The sequence below is a fragment of the Petromyzon marinus genome, chromosome 40, assembly GCF_048934315.1.
Source record: "Petromyzon marinus isolate PM22_M1 ecotype Great Lakes invasive population chromosome 40, UKy_Petmar_22M1.pri1.0, whole genome shotgun sequence".
NCBI lineage: Eukaryota > Metazoa > Chordata > Hyperoartia > Petromyzontiformes > Petromyzontidae > Petromyzon > Petromyzon marinus.
The window spans coordinates 4,913,452-4,931,093 of NC_133706.1; the positions used below are offsets into that span (position 1 = coordinate 4,913,452).

A 17,642-nucleotide genomic window follows, 5' to 3' on the forward strand; every position below is an offset into this window, starting at 1 on the left:
CAAATCGCTTTAAACTATTGTCGTAGTGCGTATTTAATGTGGCGCTACACTCTGATGTTGTAGGAGAAAAGATTTATTAAAAAGTCTATTTCATTAAGTAGAATGTGCTGTCTATATTTATTTAAAATTGCGCATTTTTACGTGACGTCACATTTCTCACACCCCCCCCCCGTCACACATCGTCACAAATGTCTAACCCCCCCCCCAGGTGCGTGACGTCATTTATGGCCAGCCCCTAAACCATCCCCATACCACGAGCCAAAGCCCACATGTATATTTTTTTACATTTTTTCCACAATCGACCTGGCCACAAATTATAACAAAAAAAGTGGTTTATCATGCAGAAATGTATGGCAGCAAAATCATCTCAATGCATTTTGATCTAAACCGTGGAGGGGAAAACCCGGAGGACACGGAGAAAAAATAAATATATATCCGAGCGACCACGGGGAGAGAGGCACCGCAAGCAGCCAGGCGTCGTCAGGGGTCGGGGTCGAACCCACGTGCAGGGTCCTCGTGGCCGGGTCGCTGGTGAAGCGAGGATCTCAGTGCGCGCCCTGAGCTGGGAAAATACAAAAACACAGTTTAACACTTAGTGGGCTTTCGCGACCAATATTATTCATGATAAACGTTTTTGGGTTAGAGTGCGTTATTTATAAATGTGTCGTAACCCTCCGCCACCCGACACTGCCAATCAGTAAAAAAAAAGTGTCACGTTGACAAAAGACAAATAGTTCACTACTTTACTGATTGGCCGTGTCGGGTGGTGGAGGGTTACAACACATTTATAAATAACGCGATCTAACACAAAAACGTTTATTGTGAAAACAAAGTCTGGTTTTATTTGTGACTTATTTCAAGTTATTTAATTTACCTTTCCTATTCAGTACTTTGCAATCCCATCGTGTTTTTGCATTGCTTGTTGTTTTAACGTTGTGACCCCGTGCCCCTTACTGGAACACCTGTGACAAAAGAGCTTCATAGCTCATCGGATTCCTCCTGCACGATCAATACAGACTGTGACACCGCCAGTTCTGCACGCGCGTGACGTCATCGCGTGTCGGTGACGTCATCGCGCGTTGTGGACGTCATCGTGTGGCTTTCAGTTTCAGTTTAGTTTGGTATAGTCCTGTGAGCCATTCGGCGCTTGAATCGGGTGCAACCACAACAAACAAAAAAACAAAAACACGAACAAGAAAAACATCTTAAAGTGACTTTGCGTGTGACTGTGCAAACAGAAAATCCAGGAAAAAAAAACCATCAAAATATTCCTGAAAAAAGCACCGTACACCACCAACGCTGTGACGTCGCTCTGTAGTTCGGTACACGGGTGAGGGGTGTCTCGGTGGGGGGGGGGGGGGTATCAGGGGGGGTGGTCTCGGGCGAGGGGGGTGTCTCGGTGGTGGGGGGGGGGGTCCGGCGGGGGGGGGTCTCTCGGTGGGGGGGGGTGGTTCTCAGGGGGAGGCCTCGGGCGAGGGGAGGTGTCTCGGTAGTGGGGGGGTGCCTCGGGGGGGGGGGGGCTCTCAGGGGAGGGGCTCGGGCAAGGGGTGGGGGTCTCGAGAGGGGGGAGGGGGTGTCCCTACGCAAGATGGCCGCGGGGGCCTCCTCCTCCTCCTCCCCTCCCCGCGTTAGCGTGCAGGAACGCGGCTGTTGCGTGCCGGCACGGGGTTGTGTCAAAGCCGCTGCTCTTGTTTCCACTGCCATTACAAACGCTGAAGCAGAAGCGGCACACTCGAGGCGGAAGCGAGATCCCTTTGAAGGCACCCGTAGGGCTGAAAGATTAATCGAATTTTAAATCGAAATCGCAATTTGAAACAATGCGGTATTTGAAAAGTCATATTAATGTCTTATTGGGATTGTTTGATTTTGTATTATTAGAACTTTATTTAACTTCACAATTGTTCTATGTTTTATTGTTTTATTTCAATTATTTTTTTAAAATAAATACATGTTGGAAGCAATGCATATCTATCAAGTTCTCATCCTTGCATTAGAATATATAGAGCAGTTCATATTTTGATGGTATGTGGTAATGCTCCATCACATGTTTTAAATCTATTACACAGTGAATATTGAACTGAAGCTTGACTTAACATTTTTTAATCGCAAATCAAATCCCAATTAGATATTTTCCCCAAATCGTCCAGCGCTCGTCACCAGTGGCCACTTTCTTCAATGCAAGTGACGTCCATCACGAAGGTAATCCACTCTGCCGCTCGTGACGCCGTTAATTGCTCGCTTGACCACCTGAATGTGAAACACATTCTCCTGCGGAGGGAGCTGGGTCGGAACGTTGGGTTGCTCGGTCAATGGCCAGGGTCAACGGCGGCACCACGTGGTGTATTCCGCAAATATGCCCGACTGTGAGGGCGGGCACAAGCCGGCGTGAGTAGGTTAAATGTTGAGTTTTATAAGGGCACCACGGGGTGACCAGCCCCTCCCCACCCAGCCCCACCCCTCCCACCCCCCACCCAGCCCCACCCCTCCCCACTCAGCCCCACCCCTCCCACCCCCCACCCAGCCCCTCCCCCACCCTCCCCACCCAGCCCCTCTACACGCAGCCCCACCCTCCCCACCCAGCCCCACCCTCCCCACCCAGCCCCACCCTCCCCACCCAGCCCCCACCCTCCCCACCCAGCCCCACCCTCCCCACTCAGCCCCACCCTCCCCACCCAGCCCCACCCTCCCCACCCAGCCCCTCTCCATCCTCCCCACCCCACCCAGCCCCTCCCCACCCAGCCCCTCCCCTCTGCACCCAGCCCCACCCCTCCCATTTTTGGATGCACGACGGACAGACGGACACAATAATCCCCTGTGGGCTGGTGGTGTAACCAGGAGGTTCCTACCAGTAATTCCTGTTGTTTCTCTGCATCTACATCAGCCATACAAAAGATCACCGTTTTCATTCGTCGGTCATGATCCATTGCATCCGCATGCTCTTCTGCCCACGTGTCTCCAATGTGCTATCTAATGCACGTGTTCCGTTCCGCCTGTGTAATCGCAAGTGTCTTCTCCACGCTTGTTTGCACGCTTTTTGACTTGTTCGATGTCTCTTTTATCAGTGTCTACGTTTCTGATCTGCATGGTCATAGGCGGTACACTGTGATTTTCACTGAAACCATCCTTAGAGGCAGGCACTTTTGTAGATTGCTTTTTGAATAAAAATTACCACCACTTCATTGTGCCCTTGGCACACCGAGATCAGAATCTGCTGCCCCGTTGCAACAATGGCATCACCATTACAATATATGTATTAAAAAAAAAACTATTTTAAAAACACGCTTTTATGAAACATGAATGTACTGTAGTAATGGAAGAACTCCACGACTCTAGGAAGTGGCCCCGAAGTTTGCCATAACGTAAGGGACCGTGGGCAATTACAGCCAACGTGAGTTGACCGTGGACAATTAGACCCAAGCCGAAACATAACATAATTTTTTTTATGATAGAATATAGTATTGTCATCAGTATGACATAAGTATACCAAGTCGATGCCACATTGGCAAGTGGGTTAAAATTGAGTTACAATATTTGAGGATACAAGTGAAGTTAAATAAAAGCGTGTAGAAAATAATCCGACTTGTCTCCTTACCACACCTTACGATTAGGACTTTCTTAACACACATCACCACCACCCTCATTCATACATGTCAGCTTAAAACTCTGAATGTAGCTTCTCATTCACGACCAGCCTGCACAGACACCTGGCACACACCCTTACAACTCTATGGCTACCAGCACTAACTCTGCGCGTTTGCTTCACAAGTGTGCGGGCAATTGCTGTTCATCTCTAAATTTACGTTATATTATCCACCATAAACTCACGTTTTACCTGTTATATAAATAAAATATCCCTTTACCTCACACCCTACCATCCAGCTTAGCAAAACGAAAACGTCTGATCTCACCTCGACCCCAGGTCTCTCCTCTTTACTTGAACAATGTTGACAATTAGCAATTAACTTTATGAAAAGACTCCAGTTCCAGCGTGCACCTCCTAATCTCTAACCTTACACTGTTAAAGAGTATCGGACACCGTGAAGTTGCGAGTTAATCTTTACTCCCCACACCCCCCCCCCCCCATGACTCAACTCTGCAAGACCTCGGTACCTCCATCTGTGCCACACCTGCAATAAAGATGTCCTTACCCCACTACCGACTCCCCCCCCCTGCCCCAACATGGCTCAACTCTGCAGGACCTCGGTACCTCCATCTGTGCCACACCTCCAGCAATAAAGATGTCCTTACCCCCACTACCGCCAAGACCCTCATTCACTCATTACCCTTGGTCCATGCTGGATGGATGATTAAGTGGCGTTTTATCATGTGGTTTGTAATTGTCCGATAAATTCACCAAATATCTGAACAGCTGCCGCAAACATTCATACCAAAAAAACTTCAGATTTGTTATTTTTGAAAAAGTGGTCAAAGTTGAAATTTGTGCCGAGCCAGTCTTCCAAGTGTTCATAATGCCCTCGAATAAAAAAATGATATGGTGTCATGATAGCATCTGCCTACAGCCTGTCAACCAGGACATTGCTTACATTTTTTTATTTGACACAATGCGCATGACAAATCGTATAAATTAAAATACAAACGATCTTTCAAAACGCAGTTACATCACTAACATGTACAAAAGGTCAACCGCTGTTACATTTCAATAGGTACGCAATCCCAACAGCCCTTAGGGACCACGACCTCCGCTTTCTCGTACATTTGTATTACTTTCCCAAACGTGTCCTTAAAAACCCCTAACATTTAAAATGCAAGACTTCTCATGAAACTCACTATGGTACTGTGTATCTGGTATCTCTCATTCACTTAAATCTGCATATTTCCCACAAACAAGAATTCCAAAGATCTGTAAGGGAAATAAAACAAATAGCGAATGTGAATAAAAGAAGTCTCTCACAGGCAACACTTAAAACGACAGATTTACATTCCAGGATAATTACAAGTTTACAGTAATTATGCTATGCAAAGAACTGCAAAACGTCTGTAAGAGTTACTGTCCACACGCAGTGGTGTAACAAAACATTGTCAAGGATATAGTAAAATAAAATATCTGTTTCGAAATCTGTCATATATAGCAATTAAAAAGTAGGATTTAAAAGGAAGTTGCATGAACAAGAAACTGCAGTGTTAACTTGTTACTCATGGCAGCATTTTAGCGTCCAGACTGCAGCAAAGAAGTAGCAGAAAAAAACCACAAACACACAGTCCCGTTGCACGGACACAGAGAATACTGGCAACAATGTTTGCATGAGCATGCCACCTGCATGCCGTTCCTTTCATGTCAATGCTACCACATGAAACATTGAAACACAAACAAAACACCCTGGTTAATATCTAGATTGTCATTCAATTCAACTTTAAAAAGAGAAATGTACAGTATACATGTCATTGTAGAAGGTGCAACACAAGTGTATACTTGGATGAACCCTAACCTGGCAGTCAAAGCTGAAGGGTCTTGTGCGGAACAAGAGCAATTTATAGTCTACTTTCCAATACAATCAGGCAATGCACCAGAATAATTAGAATCAGAATAACGTTTCCGGTCTTTAACACTTTAATTTCCAATAAAACTAACTATGTTGGTGTTAAGCATACTCTATACCAAATCACAACAAAACCATACCAATGAAATGCAAGACTCAGCCCAATCAGGTGTTTGTGAGTGTGCTACCACGAGATTGCCACTGTGTAGTGTGGTGCATTTTGCACACGTGATAATTTTTCCCATCAGTGTTTGTAAAAATCACACGTTTTCTTTACAAAAGTGAAAAAAATAGAGGTTTATCACAATACAAATCTTAGCAAAAACTTTTAGCAGTACTATAGTACTTGACGACAGTGCCTGCACCTACAAAGAGAGCAACATGCAACTGGTTTAGGTGAGTGGCTTGAGTGTGGTGCCCTTCTGTCCGGTTAGTGTAAATCCAAGTGAATTTGTACAAAGAACACAGCTTAATCTGGTAAAAGACCATACAATAAAATAAACACAACCTTTATTAATTAGTATTTTAAATTCCACCATGCTTCATGTTTATACTGTTGAAAAAGGGTTCCTGAGAAACCAAACAGAACAGCTTAAATTGTTATCAAAGATATCAGCAGGTTAATGCAGTTAATAGAATTTGCTTGTTCGACTTCTGTGGCAAACCTGAATGTTTTTGTCAGACCGTTTGCCTCTACCAACCTTTAGCTCAACATCTCAGTAAAAAAATGCAGATATGCATCGATAAAGGTACGTATATAAAAGCAACCATCTGTAACAACACTTTTGATCACCGCCATGTGTTACCGCACTTTGAAGTCTGCAAGTTTACAACAGTCGAGTGGACTCAACTGGTGGGGATAATGGGCACAGCATTGTTACGCCGCCACGGTGTTCCACATAATAGCGTAGAGGAGTGGGCGATCTTAACTCTGTGCAGTTTCTTCATTGTCATGAAAAAATGTGAAGCCACCAGGACCTCAAGGAAGGTGCAAACTGTGCCAAAAAAGTGTTCTGCATTGAGCGCCGTTTAAAGTGGCACGCTACGAGCGCTCAGCTTGTCTGGTGAAGGTTCGGGGCACCGAGGACGCTGGGTTCCCGAGTGCGGTTGCGGCCCCATCGTTGGCTCAGTCCGGTGGCAGGAGGTCATGGAGACGAAACTTGTCCCGAATGTAGGGCCGTACATCAACGTCCTAGAGGTACGAGAACAACCACAACGACAAGCTCAAGTTTACTCTCCATTGTTTACCACGATGGATACATGGGCCAGAACACGTTATTTTATTTATGTTAACCTCATGTAAATAATACGTGACCAACTTGCTTCACATTTATGGCAGAGAAAACAAAGCAACTGCACAAACTGTATAAAAATGATGGCAACTAGGATGGTTAAATCAGACAAATTACTGAATAAAAATTTCAAAACCGAAATTTATCAATTTAATTCATTTGAGGGGAGGGGAGAAATTGTACATGTCCCAACTTTGCTCATTCACTCTTCTAAATTATCACCATTTTTAAGTCTGTACACGCCATGCACTTTTACCCATATTCCCTCTCTCTCTCTATGTTGTGTGAAACATGTTTGTCCTTTAGAGCTGCAACGTCTTAATAAACAAAGCCACACAAATCTGGCCCAAATTCACACTAAGCCTGGGGGGGGGGGGGGTGTGGGTAGCATTAATCTGGTTGCATCACCAATCAGCAAAAGTTTGTTGCAATTTCTAACAAACATGCGGTTTGTAGGACATTATAGATGGACTCTGACCGCTTTAGTGGACAAGTCATGGGGGTCAGTTGGTCTGATGTATGTACATAGAATTTTCTTTTGCACCGTACGTAGTCAACCATGCTAATCGGAGGCTATACCTGGCTGGCACTGATAGGCACAGCCACGCAAAAGGAAATGGAGCACGAGTGGCGGAATTTGAAATGGTCGCTTTGGAAAATAATGCCATTGGCACAAACGGATCATCCGACGGCATTCGCTGGCACTCACCATGCGCACCAGCCTCTCCAGGAAGGGGATGAGTTTGAGCAGCTCTGTGTCACCCCGATCCATGAACCAGCTCTCGATCGGGATCCCATTGGACAGCTGTCGAGATGGCACACACACACACATGTATGTAGAACTTCTTTTGCACCGTACGTAGCCAACCGTGCTAATCGGAGGTGTGTGGGGAAGGACAACAAACTAAACACAAAAGTAGTGATAAAGAAATGAGTTTTCAATCTAGATTTACAAGAACATAGCTCCAGTGGCTTCCTAACAAATCTATGATCAGCCATTGACAAATCCGAACTCATTTCCCCTTTGGTCAATTTCCAATGCATGTTCAAGTTTGGCTGTCCCTCCACCACTGCTTTTATCCATACACTTTTAATTCCTCAAGGCAGCATTCTTCATCTCTTTTTCCAAGTGAATCACACAATAAAATTGGCATGTACTAGGATTGTGACATGATATCATCTGTACATGTGACCACTAGTTTCTGTACCTCTTGTCTCCAGGTCCCTTAATGCTCTCAATTATCTGATTTTCATCTCACTAATCAATATCACTTGTCAACATCTATCTTATATCTGTCTCTTGCTCCCTCATCTCACTAATCTGCATCTCTTTATGTGAACCATATCTCTTGGCGGGTTCCTCCAAGGGCCTTTGTCGGCTAAATGTGGCCCATGGGCTAATCGTTGAATAACCATATTAAAGGGAGTAGGTTTACACCAAAATTAACTTAGATGACTGCTATGCAATCCATGTATTTTCAGCCACATTTAATCTAACCTGCATTATGTACCCTTAACATATTTGTCTTTTGTGAATCCCTCGATACATTAGCCAACAGGTCTACGTATAGCAGCTGTGCCATACAACGCGAGTCCCACCTGGTAGGCAAATGCCTGTGGAGAATTGTCAATGATGATGGTCTTTGAGAGGTCGCGCCCAAGGATGTTGAGATCCTTGATGTAGTTTCCTTGTACGCACACGCAGTGCTCTCTGAATAGCCGGTGTCTGCACTCAAAACGACAAATTCATTTACAAATTCAGCAAATGTTGTAAAGTTTAAGTGGCCTTCATTATAACCATTCGATGTGTGCTTAATCAGGTGATTCAGTGTACCCACCTCACTAGTTTCTTGGCTGGATCCAAAATATTGAGCAGTTTGTCAGCGTACACTTTTTTGGATGCAGTGAAGAGAATGATCTGACAAAAATAACATTAAATAACACAAAAATAATAACATGAACACCATTTCACATGAATGTTTTGCTTCGTCATTCCCCAATTCCTATAGAATATTGAATTTTAAAATGAAATATCGTTCTAGTTGTTACGATATCAACAACGTATGCAATTCCTAAAGTCACCACAATGTCAGCGCAACAAGACGTTTGTTCTCGTGGCACAATAAAACTCACCTCAAAATGTTTCGACATCCTCTCCAAAAACTCCCGGAAGTATGGACGTAGGCGAACGTACACCTGGACGCGACAACGGCACGGCAAGTCAGCACGAATCCTCGGTTAATATTACACCGAGAAAATATCGGCTGACAATCAGCCTCTCAAGTGTGTGAAGTTCATCGTGACTTTTGGCAGTTCCGCTAACCGGCCAGCAATTTCTAATTAACCTCCTTATTGAATTGCGCTAGTAAGGAACAGCTGTCGGTGCATTCTTTGGTGTGGTCTGCTGTGATCGAGTTGCAAAGTCCTCATGGCATAAGCAGGCACGCTGCAGTACCTGGTAGTTAACATCCTGAAAGAGAACGGGGAATGTGAGTGCTGCGTCCTCCAGATGAATGAGGCTGCAATGGACCAGGGTTTCATCCTGTAACCACACGTGCACAAACGCCCACTCGAGCAGCAGTAGGAGTACACACGCTTCGTTCCGAGAGACATCATGTTGACACATCGACTGTTGAGAATGTTACGTGGGTTTGGGCAGGACACATCACTCTAAGGGATCAGGCGAGAAACAAGCTTGTCGTGTTATGTCACGAGACGTCGCATGTTAATGGGGTAATCTTGCGATGCCGCATGTAACGGCGTCATCGATGTGCCATTTACAAGCTCTGGACAACCCTTTGATCTATTTGGTTGGACATCTATGAGGTACGTTCCTTATGGCAACAGACTTGTTTACTAACATTTGTACTGGTTCACCTTTTACGAGAGCTATCGAAAGCCTCCCACCCCTGGTTATACAGAGATGGACAGACAGACACAGCTAATGCACCAACAATTTCAAACTTCGATGGAAAGCGCTATAAACTGCTCAGCACAAGCGCAGTCTGACCAGGTCAAGGACGAGCGAGTACTCTGGGGTGCTGCGCGTCTTGAGTGGGAGCGCCGGCTTTCGGGCCAGCTGCTCCTCAGTCAGCGGAGGCAGGTTCTTGATGAAGGCGTATCTGGTGAAATGACGTACACATACACGTCCGGCCGTATTCTCATCAATGCATACGTGTCAATCCGCTGCTGAATTAGGTCCTCCCTCTCACTTTGCAGGTCATGGGGGTTATTTTATAATACTTCACTATGCTGGTCAGTACTGGTTGGTGAAGCAAGGGAGCATAGACAATCGAGCAGAGTATTGCACTGGACCCTGCTGACAAAGTAGAACCACAGCAGCTTCATAGCTCAGTGGGCTTTATGTATGCTGGCCACCCATCAAAGAACTATGCAGGCTCAACGCCGCCTTGCTTCTGAGATTTGATGAGATCGGGTGCATAACGGGTGATTTGGTCATAGGCTAGCACCAGCTGGTGGGTGGGTATATATTGGTTGGGCACGGAAGATTTTTAGGGGGTGGGAGATCCAGGTAAAAGAAGCCGCCTTTGCGAAACTACTTACCGAGTGTAGAACGCTAAATCATATGCAGTTTACAATCTTTAGAAGTATTGTTTCCTTTTTTTTCCACCAGTGGGGCCTAGCCCCACAGGCTCTTAATGACGAGCCGCCAAAAGCCAACACACGTATAAGTCAATCAAAAGCAAAGCGGTTTTGAGCATTTCATTTGAGCATTTTGTTTCACGTCGTGTGCTGCGTGGAGATGTTGGACTGCGACACGTACGGGTCGAACACTTCCCAGTCCTCGTCATAGCACGTCTCGGCAGGTGTGGCGGACGGCTCCGGATAGGAGCTCTCGGGCGGCAGCATGGCGGGCTCCTCGTCTTCTGTCTCGCCGTCGTCTGCAGCCGCGCCGCACGCCAAGTCCACAACCGCGCGCGCCAACGCTGAGAAACTCCTTGCCTTGCCGGCCATAAACCTCCACGTGTAATCAAACGCTCCTCACGCTGCTGTGCCACTGATAAAACGTGCTGCCCGCAGTGTAGCACTGATGAATGTGACAGCTGGACTTCAGACTTTCTACTGGACATCTGTGAAAAAGAGCTTTATAGCTCATCGCATTCCTCCAGTATAAATACATATTCAGATTTTTTTTTTATCTTAAAGAAAAAACTAAAACAAGTCAAATCGTGCCTACGCATGGATTCTGGAACACTTTTCAAAATGCGTTTGTGCTCAAAAGTAAATAGCAATACAGTAGCTGTCAGCAGAATACATTTTTATATTTGCAAATAGTTGTATCTGCTATTCTTTGTGTTTCCACATTTTGAGCAAACCATGTATTGATTTGGTCAGTTTTCCATAGGGTAATTTCCTTCTAGCAACACGACTTCATACAAATAATTTGTGAATGTTGGATCAACTTAATACATGCTATCGAGCACCAGTGTTACTGACAAGATGGCTGGATAAATCTAGTAGATACATCTTACGTTAAATCTAACGTAAATAATTACAAAACAATCTAGCAAGTGCTGTACCTATTATCTCCACCTGTAGTCGTTTAGCAGAAACCATTAAGATTAAACTTTTTTCCTTAAAAAAAACATTCCTTATATACACTAGACAACATTTCTTATATACACTAGACAACATTTACTCCTAGGTTTTACCATGTGTGAAGAATTGGAAAACTGGTGAGAAAATGGTCCCCAACAGGTGTGTTCTTGGTTGGGACTCAGCATCTGTCGACTCCTTTCCATTGTGTTTGATTTCATTTCCTCCGCCAACATCTGAAAATTACATCAAGTGGCATTACTACCGAAAGCTGCTAAAATAAGAACATTCGGTCACGGTTTAATTAGTGTGAATGTACTGGCAGTGCCTCTCAAAGAATTGTGCCCGCTCCACTGACAACTGACCTCCGTTGTGCTGGGGTTTTCTCCTTGTGACAGATGGCCTGGTCACAGAAGTTATCAAATTCTCTTGAGCATTTTTCTTTCCTCTGCCCTCCCTCTTACACTTCGTCTTCACTTCAACCTGCAAAGCGGTAAGAGTTGAATTTTGAGGCTGGGAACCTGCCTAAACAATATGCGACACAGTATGCACATGATATTCTAGATCACTTCTCATAAGTTTGCATGTGCTTTGAAGATGTTAAAAGGACAATTATAACTCATCACATACCCTTTTTATAATCAAATTTACACTGACATGAATTGGCATAAGAGTCACCTCCTCAGCCGTGCAACATGTATGAATTTAATTTTTCGTCACATCTGCTGTCTCAGGGGTCATTTCTGTCAAGCACGACTTGACGCATTTATCACAGGAACCGATTTTAACCGATTAAATCTCACACGCATAATGAAACTCACAATGACTTGTGTACCACGATACGCGCATAAGTCAAGATGACGAGTGCTGGGGGGGGGGGCCTCACGCACCTTAACGGGACTTGCCCTCGCGGCTTTCCTCGTCGGTCGGGCCTGGCGACTAGCCGTTGCCCGTTTGGCCACAGGCGAGTGTCCCAGGGAGGCAAGCTGCCCGGCGACAGCGCCGTCGCCCCTCTTCCTGGAAGCGGCTGCCCGTGGGGCCGTGACTGCAACCGCTCCGGGCTTTCCATCAGGCTGGCTGAGAATGCGGTTCCGGAGCCTCATCTCCAGCACTGCATGACTGCAGAGGGCAGGCGAACACGCGCCGGGTGTGAATCGCAGTGAATACGCGCCAGATGATAATACTTAACAAAGATGCCATCGACAGTGAACCCACACTGATGACATTAAGTGAATACAAACTGACGTTAATAACGCAAAATATACACCGAAGTTATTAAGCACACATGAAAATAATGTACATCTGAAAGGCGCATATCATCCGTAGATCTCAACGCGCCATGTAGGGAAAGCAGGAAATAAATAGAACCTGGGTAAATGGCCAGAACAAGGGGGCAGAGGCCAGTTTAAAGAGATGAGTTTTCAGGACAAGCTGAAATATATCTGTAGTGTTCGACTTTACGCGGACAACTTCTGTCTTTCTTCAAACACCGTTTTATTTACAATATTCAACATGTCCTCCACACTCCACTGTATCCTGGTCACCACGGCTCGCTCGCCGTGCTCCGCTCGTCTCGCTCACCACCTTGTTCCCCACTAGCACGTCACTTGCTTCACACTCAGCGACTCCCCATTCAGCAACTCCGCACACAGCGTCTTCAGCTCCGCTATCGCCACGCTCTCTCCACTGCTGGCTATTCTCCTTAACTCCTCCGCACACAGTGTCTTCGCACACAGCGACTTCGCACACCCCGCACACAGCGTCTTCAGTTCCGCTATCGCTACGCTCACTCCACTGCTAACTACTTCGTCTTGCTTCAGCTTCGCTCTGTTCCAACTCCACGTCTTCCTCGTCCAGCTCCCAACTCCAACTCCCCCTTCTCACAACCAAAACCCCCCAATTTATCCCCATTCTCATTATCGCTAATTAATTGGCCCGCGTGCCTCCGCACGCTTCGCGTCCTCAAACACCTGCCTTTCTCCAGACATGTCGACGCCTCCTCGCCCTTGACAACAGCCACAGCCAATCACCGCCGTTGCTGATCCTCTGGCTTAAATGGCCCAACCGTTACCTCATCACCCCAGCCTTTGCACCTGGCTGTCCAAACATGACCCACACTGTTTTCGCCTTCTCCACAGGCTGACCCAAGATAACCCACTCTGTCCGTGTGATCATGCAATTGGGCGGTTTCCATAACACACCTTCATACTCCACTACATATCTAACGATTCTGATTGTCTTATACGCAAAGGCAAAACGATACGATGCTAGGTAGCTGCACTGGAAAAAGCCCAATCACCCAAGGAAATGAGCCTTAACCTCGGAGTCCTTAGAAGGTGATCCGAATATCTCAGCGACCTCGGAGTACAAGTTCCTGTAAATATTGCGGGGCGAATATTGAAGTAAACGGGTCGGTGACATGGCCAAGCAGTAGCGCGTTCGCCACTTGCTGCACAGGTTACAAGTTCCTGTAAATATTGCGGGGCGAATATTGAGGCAAACGGGTCGGTGACATGGCCAAGCAGTAGCGCGTTCGCCACTTGCTGCACAGGTTAGCGCAGGGGTAAGGCAACCAAAATAACAAGACATTTGATTTATTAGGTAAAAAAACTCAATATTGAAAGAGCCGCCAATGCCTGTGAATACGAAACGGTGGTGGTCCTTGCTAAATAACGTCACGAAGCCAGTCCTTAAAAGAGACACCGCATGCGGCTCCCAGAGCCGCAGGTTGCCGACCCCTGGGTTAGCGGTTTGAGTCTGGCGGATGCCCTGGTTAATACTGCGGTTGTGCATGAACCAGAAAACACGCGCCGCCTGCTTCACAGTGGAAGCTAAAGCTCCAGTGACGTCATTCTAAAAGAGTAGGCCAATGTGCCGGCGTCATGGTATACATTTACAAATTAAAACAAAAAAATACGAAATTACTTAATTGGGGACACAAAGCAAACGTCGCCCCCTACTGCGGAAAACTTGGGAGAAACATTAAAAATAAATATTAGGACTCACTGCGAGGCTTTCCTGGGTAAATACAGTGGCAGTGTACACACCGTGATGCTGCCTTGTGTACAATTTTATACAACGAAAATCCTCACCGAGTATCAATAGATTTTTTTCCAGAATAGTCATGTATTGGGATATTTGGCAGATTCCTTTAAAAAAAAGCGTGTTGTTTAAAAGAGTTCTGTACAAGGCGAACCCCAGCAAACGGGGCCCGCAGATGGGTTGAAGACCAATTTACTGTACTACAACACCTCCCACCGTCTGACAACATTTAAAACCCAACGGGTATTGTGGAGTTCCACGTAAATCTCTTCGTGATCCACCAACCCATCCATCCAAGCCGCTTAATTATAAACGCGTAGCGATATTGAGGTAAACAAAAAAAGCACTCTGTTATATTCTTGGTTCTTTCGGTAAAGTCACGTATTTTATTGTTTCCCTTCTACGTGGTGACTTTACCAGAATATGAATCCATGCAGTCACGAAAGCTTTAAATAAAAAAAATACTACGTTATGATAAACAACACTTTTAAAACACGAGCAAGCACCAACACTTTTTTCCTGCATTCCCTGCCCGCCTTCTCACACGCAGCAACCGCCTTAGCCACGGCCACGTTCCCAGACCGAGGCCCCGTACGGTCGCCTCTCCCCGCAGACCCAGGGGGCTACCCTGGCCGGACCTGGCGAACAACTATCGGAGAGCCGTTGAGGGCCCGGCCCCTTCCACCGGGGGCCCGCCGTGCCTCTGATCTCGGCTCTACACACGAGGGGATCTCGGCTCTACACACGAGGGGATCTCGGCTCTACACACGAGGGGATCTCGGCTCTACACACGAGGGGATCTCGGCTCTACACACGAGGGGATCTCGGCTCTACACACGAGGGGATCTCGGCTGTACACACGAGGGGATCTCGGCTGTACACACGAGGGGATCTCGGCTGTACACACGAGGGGATCTCGGCTGTACACACGAGGGGATCTCGGCTGTACACACGAGGGGATCTCGGCTGTACACACGAGGGGATCTCGGCTCTACACACGAGGGGATCTCGGCTCTACACACGAGGGGATCTCGGCTCTACACACGAGGGGATCTCGGCTCTACACACGAGGGGATCTCGGCTCTACACACGAGGGGATCTCGGCTGTACACACGAGGGGATCTCGGCTCTACACACGAGGGGATCTCGGCTCTACACACGAGGGGATCTCGGCTCTACACACGAGGGGATCTCGGCTCTACACACGAGGGGATCTCGGCTCTATACACGAGGGGATCTCGGCTCTACACACGAGGGGATCTCGGCTGTACACACGAGGGGATCTCGGCTGTACACACGAGGGGATCTCGGCTGTACACACGAGGGGATCTCGGCTGTACACACGAGGGGATCTCGGCTGTACACACGAGGGGATCTCGGCTCTACACACGAGGGGATCTCGGCTCTACACACGAGGGGATCTCGGCTCTACACACGAGGGGATCTCGGCTGTACACACGAGGGGATCTCGGTTCTACACACGAGGGGATCTCGGCTCTACACACGAGGGGATCTCGGCTGTACACACGAGGGGATCTCGGCTCTACACACGAGGGGATCTCGGCTCTACACACGAGGGGATCTCGGCTCTACATACGAGGGGATCTCGGCTCTACACACGAGGGGATCTCGGCTGTACACACGAGGGGATCTCGGCTCTACACACGAGGGGATCTCGGCTCTACACACGAGGGGATCTCGGCTCTACACACGAGGGGATCTCGGCTGTACACACGAGGGGATCTCGGCTCTACACACGAGGGGATCTCGGCTGTACACACGAGGGGATCTCGGCTCTACACACGAGGGGATCTCGGCTCTACACACGAGGGGATCTCGGCTCTACACACGAGGGGATCTCGGCTCTACACACGAGGGGATCTCGGCTCTACACACGAGGGGATCTCGGCTCTACACACGAGGGGATCCCTCCCCTCCCCACCCCCACCTCCTCCCTACACACCACCAATAGCCCCCAAGAAACACTGGGAACGCGGGGGGACAAGGAGGGAGATGGAGGGGGAGCAGGGGGAGGCAGGGGGACCCCGGGGGCCCGAGGCTGTGCAGGCCCGCGGGTAATGGCGGACGCCCTGAACGTCGGGGCCCAGCAGACGCGCGCGAGTCGGTGGGGGGGGAGTCGCCATCGCGAGGCGAAGGGGACGGCGACGACTCCGGCGACGGGGATGGCGCCGAGCGAACGGGGGCGGGGAGGGCGGGGGCAAGGGAGAGGTGGGTGGGTGGGGTGGAGGCGAGAGCAGCCGCAGCAGACGAAGGTCGTCGAGTCACGCACCGTCCGCGCCGTCTAGGCCTCTCCTTCTCCCGCTCACCGCGCCTCCGCCATCTCCGTCCCCCACTCCCCCTCTCGCCGCCGTCGCCGCCGCTGCTGCTGCTACTCCACACTCGCCTCGGCTCGTGGTGACATGACGCAATCGCCGGGTTCGCTGACGTCATTGTTTATTTTGATTCGCACGGTGGGGGGAGGTGGTGGTGGGGAACCTCTGTGACGTCACGCGACGCGTCGCCAATGGCGGCGCGCGTGTGGGAGGGGGCGTGCCTAACAACAACACGCGCCGCGTCAAGAACACCCCGTGTGACCTTAAAAGGAAATGCGTGCGCAATTGACGACGTTTCGGGCAATGAACTTCTTTCGTACCGTACGTAGCCAACCGTGCTAATCGGAGGTGCGGCGGAAGGACACAGTAAAATTTTAAAAAAGGGTGTTAAATCTTGACCTTCTTAAAGCTTTCGTTACTTGCAGGAATTCATATTCTTGGATCTTTCGGTAAAGTCACGTAAATAGGTTCAAAGAAAATGTTATTTGAACCTATCTACGTGAAATATTGACTTAAAGCTTTAGTGACTGCAGAAATTAATATTCTTGGGTCTTTCGGTAAAGTCACGTAAATAGGTTCGAAGAAAATTTTATTTGAACCTATCTACGTGAAATCTTGACTTAAAGCTTTAGTGACTGCAGACATGCATATTCTTGGGTCTTTCTGTAAAGTCACGTAGATAGGTTAAAAGAAAAATAACTTATCTACGTGACTTTAACGAAATACCCAAGAATATAAAAGTGTAAATCTTGACTTAAAGCTTTCGTGACTTTCAGGAATTCATATCCTTTGGGTCTTTCGGTAAAGCCGCGTAGTCAGAAAAAATAAAGGTGTGTTGTTTGGAAAAATGGAAGGAACCGGAAAGAGAGGAAGACGATAAAAACGACGACCTAAGAGACTGGTGCGAGAAAGACGTGGCC

The 17,642-nt window shown here is 47.6% G+C and overlaps 1 protein-coding gene across 2 annotated transcripts; it reads right to left on the minus strand.

Annotated features, from left to right (window-relative positions):
- Positions 1-4,536: 4,536 nt before the first annotated feature.
- Positions 4,537-16,855, minus strand: LOC116950593 (CTD small phosphatase-like protein 2-A). Of its 2 annotated transcripts, none has more exons than XM_032968493.2 (12): positions 16,680-16,855; positions 12,238-12,466; positions 11,713-11,830; positions 11,464-11,583; positions 10,575-10,692; positions 9,801-9,912; positions 9,246-9,332; positions 8,924-8,986; positions 8,629-8,708; positions 8,390-8,516; positions 7,500-7,595; positions 4,537-6,690 (listed from the first exon to the last, which is right to left on the minus strand). In XM_032968493.2, exons 1-12 carry the CDS (start codon positions 16,838-16,840, stop codon positions 6,625-6,627), a joined length of 1,377 nt encoding a protein of 458 aa, XP_032824384.2. In that variant the 5' UTR covers positions 16,841-16,855; the 3' UTR covers positions 4,537-6,624. The 2 variants fall into 2 exon arrangements, with proteins under 2 accessions (XP_032824384.2, XP_032824385.1); XM_032968494.2 differs by having other exon boundaries at positions 16,717-16,808.
- Between the last annotated feature and the right edge of the window lie 787 nt (positions 16,856-17,642).